The 14,045-nt window shown below is 39.5% G+C and overlaps 1 protein-coding gene across 3 annotated transcripts in view; it reads right to left on the bottom strand.

The window, feature by feature from the left end:
* XRCC5 (X-ray repair cross complementing 5) overlaps window positions 1-14,045 on the bottom strand; it is a 76,174-nt gene that overhangs the window by 37,087 nt on the left and 25,042 nt on the right. For all 3 annotated transcript variants that reach the window (XR_002831320.1, XM_014462511.2, XM_014462514.2), the window contains exons 13-15: window positions 12,482-12,615; window positions 11,174-11,370; window positions 217-307 (exon numbers count right to left, since the gene is read on the bottom strand). Coding sequence is in view for 2 of the 3 variants with exons in the window: in XM_014462511.2 (XP_014317997.1) it covers window positions 217-307; window positions 11,174-11,370; window positions 12,482-12,615 (422 nt within the window). In the remaining variant the exon portion in view is untranslated. The remainder of the gene's footprint in view (window positions 1-216; window positions 308-11,173; window positions 11,371-12,481; window positions 12,616-14,045) is intronic.

The raw sequence follows: 14,045 nt of genomic DNA, 5'->3' as shown, positions 1-14,045 counted from the left end.
GCAATGTTCCATGCTCTGTGTATGATATAGTGCTCTGTGCACTGTGTATCATACAGATCATTCTATAAGCAATTCACTGACAGTAATTACTTCCAGGAAGAAGTATGGGATGCGCCTGCGTGGCTTATATGTTGGAAGGACTAACAAACACTGATGCAGTCTCCCCCAGCCCGTCTTCCTGCAATGGGGAGAGCACGCTGAAAAAGTTCTGCTCACCTTGGTGACGGTGCCTTCAGCCAGGCTGGAGAGACTAAAGTGGGCTTCTTCCTCTGTCTTCAGTTTTTTAGAGGTAGGTCCCTCCTCGTGCCTGTAAAAAAAATAAATAGGGTTTCCCCTTAAAACAAAGCAAACAATACAAAACCCAGAACTACTGATGTGAAAAGTACGACTTTATTTTTCAAGTGTCAAAAATAAACAGCCGCACTTGGTCCTCCTTTACAAAGAGCCTGGCTCGTTTTCCCAACCTCAGAGCTTCCGGCCTGACCCTGACCTGAGCAGCCCTGGCTGCTTCACAGCATAGAGGTCACAGTCAGCAGTTGCATCACAAAGCCCTCTCACAGATGCAACTGCAAGCACAGGTAATGGAAACGGAACATTTCAGTAAGAAACCCATTGCTCTTCAGATACTATTCGCTGGTTTCCATCTCAGAATTGATAGCTATTAGCTTTCCATGTGCATAGAAGACTTGTGTCTTCTTCATGTACATGAGAGCTTTAGAAACTTCCTCTTACAGCTTCAAAGCTTACAAGATAACCCTTGATCAAATATGCAAGAGCTAGTTCTTAGAGAAGTCAAGCTATAAAAAAACCTAATTCTGTGGTGGACAGTATGCTAACAGAGTCCAATAGCATCTGTGTCGTGAGGGAAAGATGACTCCAAGGAAGTGTATCAAACATCTTGCTTCAAGCAACATTCTGGCTTTAACAGCCTGTCTAGAAGTCAGGAGAGGTCAAGTTAATTGCAAAGGAAAATCAAATCAAATCCAAAGGCTCTGCCCATAATCTCCCTTAAGCTACTGAACACTGAGATATGAAGATTTTCCTCCCAGACAAATAATCAATCCAGGGCAAAAGCAGCTGTCAAGAAGTGGCTGAATGAGAAGGGAAATTAGTAGGATCTAGTATTTCTAAATGTGATGTGTTTTTGTTCAAAAGCCCAACCTTCAGACAATGAGGCATGAAGAAGAGGTTATCCTAAAATTAAAGCAAAGAATAATAAGGCATGAGCTGGCTTATTCAATGCTGTTTCAATAATGAATCTCCTCTTACAGCTAGATGAAGGACTACAGTAATCAGAGCCTTACAAAAACATGAATTAAAAGTTTTAGTACTTGACATCTTTCCCATTCACCACTTGCCTTTTTCCCTTTGAGAAGCAAAAAGAAAAAGAAAAAAAGAAGAAAAAGAAAAAAGAAAAAGTAGATAGAAGACAGAAGGATGGGGCCCAGGAATCATTAAAAGGAGTGAATCATCCTGAGTTCTTTCCTTCAAATAGAACAGAAGCTGAGCACACAAAGCCTTGATGGCAAGAATGGAGGAAAATGCATAAACCCAAAGCAGCATGAAATTCCCCCAGAATTTGAGTCCATTCAAAAAACCTCGCAGTCATCTCAGTTCAACTTGGCCAGGTATTCCTGTGAGACAGACAACTTGGTACTGCTCATGGTACTGCTGAAGATTTGGAAACCACAGAGCTAGATTTTAGTCTCTGTTTCAACAATCCCTAGCCCTGAAATTTTATGCCTTCTTAAAAATATTGATTTCATATTAATCCCAGTATATATAGAGTTTAGACTCTAGTAAGCTACTAGACTCTCTGATCTTCAGTTTGCTCCTCAGGAAAACACTATGATAAAAAGTACCATAAGTATATCAACTATGTACCTATTCTCTTCCAAAGATACAAATTAACTTATAAGATGGCATTAAGAACCATTAAATATGCAAAGCACTGTGCTAAGTTCTGTGAGAATACAAGTTTGAATCACATAGAGAATTTCTTAAACCTTCCAAGATAAGATTCTTGGGAAAGAAGGATAAGAAGATATAAATTTTAGTTCTTCAGAACTGAGCAGGTGAAGGCAGGCCCAGGAATAAGCAGAAAGTAGTGAAATTTTAATATGATTAATATTCTCAATATTAAATCATTTAATAGCATTATTAGGACTTCTACATATATTGAACTCAGACTGTCTATTTGAAGTGGGAAAGGGCAATGACTCTCATCCCCCAATTACTTATGAAGGAGCAGAGCCCTGGGAGGTAGAAATTATCCATGCAGGATCACAGTAGACATACAAATGTTAGGAGCTGCTGCATTTGGATGTTGGGACCATAGGTAATTCATTGTTCTTTCTCCTCTTCTCATTTTCTTTTATAAATATGTATAAATTTTGCAATTTATTTATTTAGCCAAACATTTACCTAATACAATGTGTTAGCCACTAAAACTAAGCAGAGCTTTAGATAATAAACATACAAAAATTAATATGCAATCAAAATCTTTAAGAAGTTCAGTGAAATAAAAAAGATAAATATATAAACAGGCAATTAACAAAGCATTGTGGCAAGCAGCACATCCCTGTGAGAGGATAGCAAGTTGCTGTGTTGGACTGGGGCATGAGGTGCATGCTGGGAAGTAGTGAGAGATGAGGACAGAAAACATCTAAATTATAGACTCAGCAACTGTGAAGAAATACACTGGTTCTCTAAGTAGCTGGATTATGGATAAACTAGAGGCTTGATGCATGAAATTCATGCACGGGGGGTGGGGGGGGGGTAGGGGGGTGTCCCTCAGCCTAGTCTGCACCCTCTCCAATCTCGGATCCCTTGAGGGATGTCCAACTGCCCATTAAGGCCCGATCCCACAGGGCAGTCGGACATCCCTCTCACAATCCAGAACTGCTGGCTCCCAACTGCTCCCCGGCCTGCCAGCCTGATTGCCCCTAACCACTCCCCTGCCAGCCTGATCGATGCCAACTGCTCCTTTGCCGGCCCGATTGCCCCTAACTGCCCTCCCCTGCCAGCCTAGTCGCCCCTAACTGCCCTCCCCTGCTGGCCTGATCGCCCACAACTGCCCTCCCCTGCCAGCCATCTTGTAGCAGCCATCTGTGTCCACATGGGGGCAGACATCTTGTGTGTTGGAGTGATGGTCAATTTGCATACTACCTTTTTCTAATATAGGATACTTCTTTTCTTTCTGCCTATCTGAGTTTTCTCATTTGTATAACAGTTTGATCTTAAGCTGAAGGTAATGAAAAGCCATTAAAGCAAAGGTTTTTAATCAGGGGTCGAAGGATGGCATCAAGGAATGTGTGAATGCCCTGAAAATATACGCAAAACTTAGTATGTTAGGGTATGTTTCTGGGGAGAGGGTATTAGGACTTAATTGACATCTTCACAACATTTCACCCCAAAGCCACAGAATATACGTTTTTCTCAAGTGCACATACGACATTTTCAAAGATAGACCACATATTGGGTCACAGGCAAAGTCTCTCCAAATTCAAGTAGATAGAAATAATATCAAGCATCTTCTCAGACAATGGCATAATATTAGAAATAAACTACAATAAAAACAATTAAAAAAAATTCAAACACTTGGAAGCTGAATAGCATGCTATTAAACAATGATTGGGTTACCAATGAGATCAAAGAAGAAATTAAAAACATCCTGGAAACGAATGACAATGAAAACACAACAATCTAAAATCTATGGGACACAATGAAAGAAGTCCTGAGAGGGAAGTTTATAGCTCTACAAGCCTACCTCAAAAAACAAACAAAAAAAAATGGTAGTAAATCATCTAACTCTACAACTCAAAGAATTAGAAAGAGAGCAACAAGAAAAGCCCAGAGTGAGCAGAAGGAAGGAGATAATAAAGATCAGAGCAGAAATAAATAACATAGAAACAAAAAAAAAAAAAAAAAAACAAAAAAAACCCAATACAAAAGATCAATGACACCAAGAGCTGGTTCTTTGAAAGGATAAACAAGATTGATGAACCTCTAGCCAGGATCACAGTAGACATACAAAGCATCTTCTGGAAGCTTCTGGCTCACCAAGAAGCAAAGAGAGGACCCAAATAAACAAAACCAGAAATGAAAGAGGCAAAATAACAACAGACCCCACAGAAATACAAAGGATTGTTAAAAAATACTATGAACAACTCTATTCCAACAAACTAGCCCAGTGGTCAGCAAACTGCGGCTCACGAGCCACATGTGGTTCTTTGGCCCCTTGAGAGTGGCTCTTCCACAAAATACTGACTTCTGTGCATGGGCCACGAAGTTTCAATTGCACTGTACGTGTGCGCCCACACGTGGTATTTTGTGGAAGAGCCACACTCAAGAAGCCAAAGAGTTGCATGTGGCTCGGCAGCTGCAGTTTGCAGACCACTGAACTAGACAACCTAGAGGAAATGGACATATTCCTAGAAAAAGACAACCTTCCAAAACTCAATCAGAAAGAATCTAAAAATCTCAATAGGCCTATAACTATGGAGGAAATTGAAGCAGTCATCAAAAAGCTTCTAGCAAACAAAAGCCCGGGGCCAGATGGCCTCACAGGGGAGTTTTACCAAACATTCAAAGCAGAACTAAAACCTATCCTTCTCAGACTATTCCAAAAAATTCAAGAGGAAGGAACACTTCCAAGATCATTCTATGAAGCCAGCATCACCCTAATACCAAATCCAGATAAAGACAACACAATGTAAGAGAATTACAGGCCAATATCCCTCATGGACACAGATGCCAAAATTCTCAACAAAATTCTAGCAAATCGAATCCAGCATTACATCAGAAAGATCATACACCATGACCAAGTAGGATTTATCCCCGGGATGCAAGTATGGTACAATATCCGCAAATCAATAAACGTGACATACCACATAAACAAATTGAGAGATAAAAATCACAGTCATATCAATTGATGCAGAAAAAGCATTTGACAAAATCCAACACCCTTTCTTGATAAAACCCCCAGCAAATGGGAATAGAGAGATCATACTTCAACATAATAAAAGCCTTATATGACAAACCTACAGCCAACATCATACTCAATGGGCAAAAACTAAGCCATTTCACCTAAGAACAGGAACGAGACAGGGATGCCCACTTTCACCACTCCTGTTCGACGTAGTACTGGAAGTGCTAGCCATAGCAATTAGACAAGAAGAAGAAATAAAAGTTATCCAAATTGGAAAAGGAGATGTAAAACTGTCATTATTAGCAGATGACATGATGTTGTACATAGAAAACCATAAGGACTCTATCAAAAAATTATTAGACTTAATAAATGAATTCTGCAATGAAGCAGAATACAAAATTAATGCCAAGAAATTTTTATACACCAATAGTGAACTTACAGAAAGAGAGATTATAAAAAAACAATCCCATTTACCACCGCACTAAAAAAATTAAGATACCTAGGAATAAACTTAACTAAGAAGGTAAAAGACCTGTACTCGGAAAACTACAGGATACTGAAAAAAGAGATGGGGATAACATAAACAGATGGAAGAACATACTGTATTCATGGACTGGTAGAATCAACATCATTAAAATGTCCATACTACCCAAAGCAATCAATAGATTCAATGCACTCCCCATTAAAATACCAACGGTATATTTCACAGACCTAAAACGAGCTCTCCAAAGATTCATCTGGAATAAAAAAAGATCCCGAATAGCTGCAGCAATCTTGAGAAAGAAGGACAAAGTAGGAGGGATCTCAATACCAGATATCAAGCTGTATTACAAAGCCACTGTTCTCAAAACTGCCTGGTACTGGCACAAGAACAGACATATAGACCAATGGAATAGAACAGAGAACCCAGAAATCGACCCAAACCACTATGCTCAATTAATATTTGACAAAGGAGGCAAGAACATACAATGGAGTCAAGACAGTCTCTTCAATAAATGGTGTTGGGAAAATTGGACAGATATGTGTAAAAAAATGAAACTAGATCACCAACTTACACCATACACAAAAATAAACTCAAAATGGATAAAGGATTTAAACATAAGATGGGAAACCATAGCCGAAACTGGTTTGGCTCAGTGGATAGAGCGTCGGCCTGCAGACTGAAAGGTCCCAGGTTCGATTCCGGTCAAGGGCATGTACCTGGGTTGCGGGCATATCCCCAGTGGGAGATGTGCAGGATGCAGCTGATCGGTGTTTCTTTCTCATCGATGTTACTAACTCTCTATCTCTCTCCCTTCCTCTCTGTAAAAAATCAATAAAATATATTAAAAAAAAAAAGATGGGAAACCATAAAAATATTAGAAGAATCCACAGGCAGCAAAATCTCAAGACATATGCCAAAGCAGTATCTTCACCGATACAGCTCTTAGGGCAATGGAAACTAAAGAGAAAATAAACAAATGGGACTACATCAAAATAAAAAGCTTCTGTAGAGCAGAAGGAACCATCAACAAAACAACAAGAAAGCCCACTGCTTGGCAGAACATATTTGCCAATGTTATCTCCAATAAGGGTTTAATCTCCAACATTTTCAGGGAACTCATACAACTTAACAAAAGAAAGATAAACAACCCACTAAAAAATAGGCAACAAACCTAAATAGATACTTTTTGAAAGAGGACATACAGAAGGCCAAGAGAAATATGAAAACATGCTCAAAGTCACTAATCATCCGAGAGATACAAATCAAAACAACAATGCGGTACCATCTCACACCAGTCAGAAAGGCTATCATCAACAAATCAACAAATGACAAGTGCTGGAGAGGATACGGAGAAAAAGGAACACTCGTGCACTGCTGGTGGGAATGCAGACTGGTGCAGCCACTATGAAGAACAGTATGGAGTTTCCTCAAAAAACTAAAAATGGAACTTCCATTTGACCCAGTGATCCCACTTCTAGGAATATATCCCAAGAAACTGAAAACACCAATCAGAAAGGATATATGCACCCCTATGTTCATAGCAGCACAATTGACCATAGCTAAGATTTGGAAACAGCCTAAGTGTCCATCAGCAGATGAGTGGATTAAAAAACAGTGGTACATCTACACAATGGAATACTATGCTGTGGTAAAAAAGAAGGAATTCTTACCATTTGCAACAGCATGGATGGAACTGGAGAGCATTATGCTAAGTGAAATAAGCCAGTCAGAGAAAGATAAACATCACATGATCTCACTCATTTGTAGAATATAATGAACAACATAAACTGATGAACAAAAACAGATCCAGAGACAGAGAAGCATCGATCAGACTTTCAAACCTCAGAGGGAAGGTAGGGGAGGGGAGGGGTAAGGGGGGGAGAGATCAACCAAAAGACTTGTATGCATGCACATAAGCTAACCAATGGACACAGACACTAGGGGGGTGAGGGCATGAGTGGGGGGGTTGGGGAGCAATAGGGGGAAAAGGACACATATGTAATACCTTAATGAATAAAGAAAAAAAATAAAGTATCTCAGTTAAACTTCACAACAACCCTATGTGTTAATTATTGTTATTGTCTTTTACAAATGAGCAAACCAAGGTTCAAAAGGGTCTGACCTTGTCTAAAGCACAATTAGTAAAGGGTCCACAACTAGTCCTCAACTCTTAGTAACCACTCTCCTATGCAGCCTCCTGAAAGGCAGGTGTCTGTTATGGCCACTTGACACAGAACCACTTGCCAACTTTAACCGCTATTAAAGGGAAACGCTTGGGTCTGATCCAAATGTATCCGATTCCAAAATCAATGCGATTAGCCACTATACTAACCCAAAGTGAAAGGAGTGGGTTTGAGGTAAATCTAATACATCTTGGTAAACCAACTAGATATGGAAAGTAGAAAAGTGATGACTTCCTGGAAATAGGTGTCATTAACTAAAATAGAGAATAAAAAATAGCATGAAATGAGGTTTAAAAGGAGCATGGAAGAGAAAAGACGATGAAGTCATTTGTGGACACATTAAAGTTGAAGTAATGACAGACACTTAAGATACAGTGGCTAGGCTGGAAATATGTCAGGATGGACAAATACTTAGTAGTGTTTGAAGACGTGCATGTGAAATAATCAAAGGCCCTAGAACACGTATTGTGAAGGCAACGTGGCACAATGGGTGAGAGTGCAAGCTCTGGAGCTGGACTGCCTGCATTTATTTTATTTTAATTTATTTTTTAAATATACTTTTATTGATTTCAGAGAGGAAGAGAGAAGGTGAGAGAGATAGAAACATCAATGATGAGAGAGAATCATTGATTGGCTGCCTCCTGCACGCCCCCTACTGGGGATCGAGCCCTCTACCCTGGGCATGTGCCCTTGACTGGAATGGAACCTGGGACCCTTTGGTTCGCAGGCTGACGCTCTATCCACTGAGCCAAATCAGCTAGAGTTGGACTGCTTGCATTTAAATCCTCACACCAACATGTAGTCAGCTGTGATCTTGGGCAAGTTTCTTATCTTCTCTAAGGTTCAGTATCCCCAGCTTTGAGATGGTTATAAAAGAACCTACTTCAGAGGATGGCCCAAAGGATCTAAAAAGGTAATACATGTCAAGCAAAGCATTCAACACATACCTGTGTCCAATAAGTGTCAGCTCTTGGTGAGGAAGAGTCCTACAGAACATCCACATTTAAGGTTGGTGGGGAAAGAAAGCAGCCCTCAGAGGAATCGAAGCAGGAGCCGTTAAAGATTTAGACAGAAACACCCGGAGAAGCTGAAGTTAAGGAAGATATATGAGTTCCGAGGCAAAGAATAACTGACAGTGTCAAGTGCTACCAAGAGGTGAAGAAAGAAAGGGCTGCCAAGCTAAAGTCCATGTAAGCAGTTGGTGTCTTTTGGAAGAACAGTTTCAGGGAAGCAGTGGGGGCAGAAAGCCGAAACAATGAGTGCCCAGTAAAGAATCAGTGTAGACTATTCTCCAATTAGCCTGGCTTATGGAAGGAAAGAAAATGATAGGTAGTAACTTGAGGGGGAAGCGAGAGATTTATTTTATTTTGTTACAGAGGAAAGAAATATAGTGTTAATGTGTAGAGGGAAAGGAGCTGGTACAAAGGGAGAAGCTGAAAATACAGAAAGAGGGAAGATATTAGGATTGGACTAAGGTACCAGATGATACAGGAGATGACATCTCAGGAAACAGGTGAAAGGATTAACTTGGGACAGCATGATACTATTATTGTTTTGGGTTTTGACTACTGCCTTCCCTTCTAAATAGTTCAAAGTGCTTATTAAATTAAATATTAATTTAAGAGATAGTGTTACAATATCTGTTGAGAGGATGCTGTTTTTAGATGGAGACACTCTCATAAAGGTAAAACTATTTAACCAAAATCACAGAGTTCAAAGCTAGAATGAAGACTCGTGATTCCCAGTCCAGGGCTCTCTGTGTTGGCCTCTGACACTTCCTAAACAGACATTTGCTCACTCCCCAGTCTTTGTCCCTTGCCCCTACACAGGAAATATGTACCGTGGATACAGAGATACTGAATATACACAAAAGTATAACTGGTTGTTAGCAATTTTCTTCTCTTTGGGGAAACCACCTCCAAAGCTGATGGGTACCTTACCATAAAAATTAAGGGTTTCAAGAACCTTGCAGAAGGGGCTGAATCCTTCTTATTAAATATAGAAAGTACTCAATAAATATTTGTTAAATGCATCATTTCTGCAGTTCTTACAAACAAAGATTTCTGAAGAAAGGTAGAGAATGGGAGTGTGAGTGGGTGTGTGTGAGCGAGATAATTCTCAGGCCCCAGGAGACACTCAGGCTTCCAGAAAGAGTGAGGGGTAGGATTAGAGCTGAAGGTGTCATCACAGCGGGGACCAAATCACAGAACAACCTCTGGGTTTTTCTTAAAGTCAGCTAATACCAGTATACATTTTAATCAAGGGGAGAAGGGGAAATGACCCCTTTCCTTCCCACAACAGTAGAAGGTAATCAGGATCAGGAACTGGAGCCTTAACACAGACAGAGAATAGCTAATGACTGCAGTGAGGCCAAAGCAAGGCTGCCATGGGAAGAAAAGGACTTCAAATTGTATTAACTGTTCTAAAGTACTGATCTGAGGGATATAGGCAGATGAGGCTAGCAGAGAGAAAGTAAACTTCCAGTGACAGCCTTTCTATGTAGAAGAAAGCGTGACAGGCTAAAGTGAAACAAAAAACTCTCCAGAATGTATCAGGAAAGCATGTGATAGAATCTATCAATCCCATGATTATTTTTTTTTTCAATTCTAACATAGCCGGGGGTATTAATCTATAAAAAGCCACAGAAAGCATAAAGCTTTCTATTCAACTTGGAAGATGATTCATTGAATTAGCAATTTACAAAACCCTGTCAAGGTTTTTGGAAATTATTCAGTACTCTTCCAATGGGGTATTTACAAATAAGCTTTACTTGTCAATAAAGATACAGCTGTGGGAAGGAAGAAAAAAAAATGTGGCCTAAGCCTAGATCTCAGAATCCAATCTAAATAAATAAACAGATCATTTTGATTTGGGAGGAAAAGTCACCAATAACCAAACCTAAAACTGGTAAAAAATCAAGTTATACACCCAAATGATTCTGGATAATAAAAAACAATTTCTTATGGTTTTTATTTTGTTTTGAACAGAAATGGATACAGATTCTGAAAAGAATTTGCTGAGGGAAAAAAAAACTTAATAGCTTCCTGAAAGCTTGATTTGATTTGAGAATTATATGAAAAGCATTTTGCCATTCTTACAATGCAAACACCTCACTGATGCTATAACCAAGTACATCAATAACACAGGGCCAGGTTTTTTCATTCCCCTTCTCACCTTTCCTCCAAAAATCTCACTGACATTCTCCTGATACCTAACCTCCCAAACAAAAAACCTTATGACCTTCACCCCTCTCCTCTCATCCCCAGCACCCTACTTTAGAAAATGGTAAAATTTAGTATTAGATAATCAAAACTGTTTAGCCTTCATATTTATATAAAGCAAGAATTTGATGCTGATTAAAAAGCCAACAGCCCTGAAGGTAGCTCTCCATTCCAGGTGAATAGCAAGAATAAAATAGACCTACAATGCACAGATGAGAAACCAGTATTTTCAAGGCCAGGATCAAATAACCAAAAGTTTCTTCCTCCCACAACCAACCGTCAGTCTGGAGCCCCAGTCTATGACTACCACCATCTTATGTTGTCCAATGTGAAATGCAACCACAGCATTACTTACTTGTCTTGGAAAACGTCCTGAGCAGTCAGTTGATCCTTTTTCTTGATGGCTTCAGTCAGAGGGAATAGGGTCTTTATTTTGGAGAGAGGAATCTCACAGTTAGCTGTCACCTCAGTGGGGGGATTCAGCATGTTTAGAACATGCTGCTGAACTGGGGGCAGAGGCTCCTGAGGATGTAGAGCTCTGTGCAGCAGACACTGTGGGGAAAGTATAAGGACTTTAAAAAGCAAGTAAATGGCAAAAGCCATTTGAAGTCCAGTTGTCAAAAACATCGAAGAATTTTATACAAGTATTTATACTTGATTACACTTAGACTACTAAAGCATTCACTGAGTCAGGCCTTACATGTTAAGCTTTACATTTCTAATTTTAGAACAAAAGTTGTTTCCCCTCCCTCATTATTTAAAGGAATTATAAGCATTAAAAAAAACAAAAAACAGGCACTTTCTTTCGTGCAGAAGATCCCTCAAAATTACAATGGCCCTAATATGGACCTGAGCTAGTTAAGGAGGCTTTAAGAAGTGAGTTAAGAGGGAGTTGAGGGTCTCTCCATCCACAGCCCCCACCCCTTCAGAAATAGGCCTTCCACTGCTCTGTGAGGAAGAGTTTGCCTGAACAAGCTGCATGGGATCATTTTCAGTTTGGGGGTTCAGAAAAGCCTATGTCCTGCTGTCACTGAGTTAATCCAGGAGTAATCCAGAATACTCCTTCCCTTCAACCCTGGCCTATGCCTCCCCTTCCTCAGCATAAGTCAGCTCTGTTTTCAACTTCCTGTTTCCCTTAATCCAATCTCCACCTTCCAATTCCTTTGGCCCAAGATTTAGAAATTCATATTTCATATTTCCCTGTATTTTAGTTACTCTTTAATAGTTTCATACTATAACCTCTTTATCTGACCTTTATGCTACCTTTAATTATGAAATTTTTGACAAATGTGGCACTGGAACACTTCTTCCCTAATAGTGATTATTATAAACTTCATTAAAACTCTACTGTTTGGATATTTAAAAAAGAAGAAAAGCCTGGAAAACACATAAAAGGAAAATCGGCTTTTTATTAAGCCTTCCTGAAAAAACAACAGCCTTTCTCCAGAAAGAAATTAAAAGCACCCTAACTTGACTTCTTTCTTTCCAAAAGCTCAGAGTATTTTTCTCTTTTAGTAGAAAGAAGGTGAGTTTCTTCCATTGAACATATAGAACAACTGAGGGGATTAAAAACATTTGTTAGTGACTGGTCAATTACCCTAATTTTTCACTCAGTTCTCTTTCATTTAAAAAAAGTATGATAGGTTCATCTTTTCTTTCTCACCTGAAATAATCTCTGAAATTGAGGATTTGGGATTTTGGTGGTTGGAAATAAGTCTTCAATGGTGTCTCCCTCTTCATCTTTCTTGACCAAGCTCATGGAGTCAATCAGAGCATCGACAGCACTTAACTGTGCCTCTAAAACAAGGATAAACAAAGAAGCAGAAAGAAAAATAGACTAATTCTATTATTTTCCACTAAAACAAATGCTTTCCACTCATAGCTATTCATAGCAATACTGGCAGGTTATACAGCCCTGGCTCTGCCAAATATAGTCTCTAGTTATGCAAATCATTTACCTTGGTTTTCTTATATGTAAAAATGAGTTATTTAGAGTAACTGGTCTCTTAGGTCCTTCCCAGTTCTACCATTTAGTGAATTTTTGACAATGGAAATCATATCAAAAGCAAGAGAGTTTAGCCCTGGCCAGTGTGGCTTAGTTGGCTGGACATTATCACATGTACCAAGAGACTGCTGTCAGGGCACATGCCCAGTTTTTGGGCTCCATCCCCAGCAGGGAGTGTGCAGGAGGCAGCTGATTAATGTTTCTCTCTCACTGATGTTTCTCCCTCGCTCTGCCTTCCTCTAAAATCAATAAAAACATATTTTTAAAAATTTTAAAAAGCAAAAGACTTTGTTCCAGAGGAATGCCACACAAACCAGACCACAGCCACACAAAACCCAACCTGTATACGGCGATTCAAAATATTCAGAATTCAATGAATTAATATTAAAAAGAAATTAGCAATTAAAGGAGAAAAACATTTAAAAAGCCCTGGCCAGTGTGGCTCAGTTGGGTGGGCATAGACCCGTGCATTAAAAGGTTGCTGGCTCAATTCCCAGCACATGTCCAGGTTGTGGGCTCAATCTCCAGTAGAGGGTATGTGGGAGGCAGCCAACTGATGTTTCCCTCTCACATTGATATTATTCTCTTCCTCTCTAAAAATCAATATAATTTTTTTAAAAAGAAAAAAAGCATTAACTTTATAAGGATTTAATATAACTTATATCACAGCTTAACAGGAAGACAACATTGGATCAGAGTGAGCAGATTCCTTCACAAGCCCCCCAAGTCAGAAGGAGCCCTTTCCTCTCACAAAACTCATGGCACTAAGCACACTCTGCATATACGCACACTTGTGTTCATGTCTCATGCAAACGCTAAAGATCCGGAAGAGCAAAAACATGACTTCCTTTTCTTTACGACTCTTCTAAAACCTAAAAGAAAGTGCTCCTCAATAAAAATCGACCTAGTCAACAACAATGACATGCCCCAAGGCAATGTGGATGAAAGGCAACTCTAACAAAAATGCTTCTACTTAAACTACCATGTGTCACTTTCATGCTGCTGATTCACACAGCAGTTCAGTTCCTAAAAGCTGAGGTGCTAATTTTGGATCATTGAGTCACTAGGCAAAAGGTAGAAAAGAGTAAGTGGTCCCTAAAACATCCATTATGCTTCTGTCCGTTACTGCTACAAATTTCCCTTTTGAACAGCTACTACAGATGGAAAGAGCATGCAGCTATTTATCATAAAACCTTCTTATCCCATTTTTGGACTTTCTAGG

Source organism: Myotis lucifugus, unplaced genomic scaffold (assembly GCF_000147115.1).
Source record: "Myotis lucifugus unplaced genomic scaffold, Myoluc2.0 scaffold_3, whole genome shotgun sequence".
NCBI classification, from domain to species: Eukaryota; Metazoa; Chordata; class Mammalia; order Chiroptera; family Vespertilionidae; genus Myotis; species Myotis lucifugus.
The sequence above is the reverse complement of the archived record's forward strand: the minus strand, read 5'-3'. Positions and strand labels throughout refer to the sequence as shown.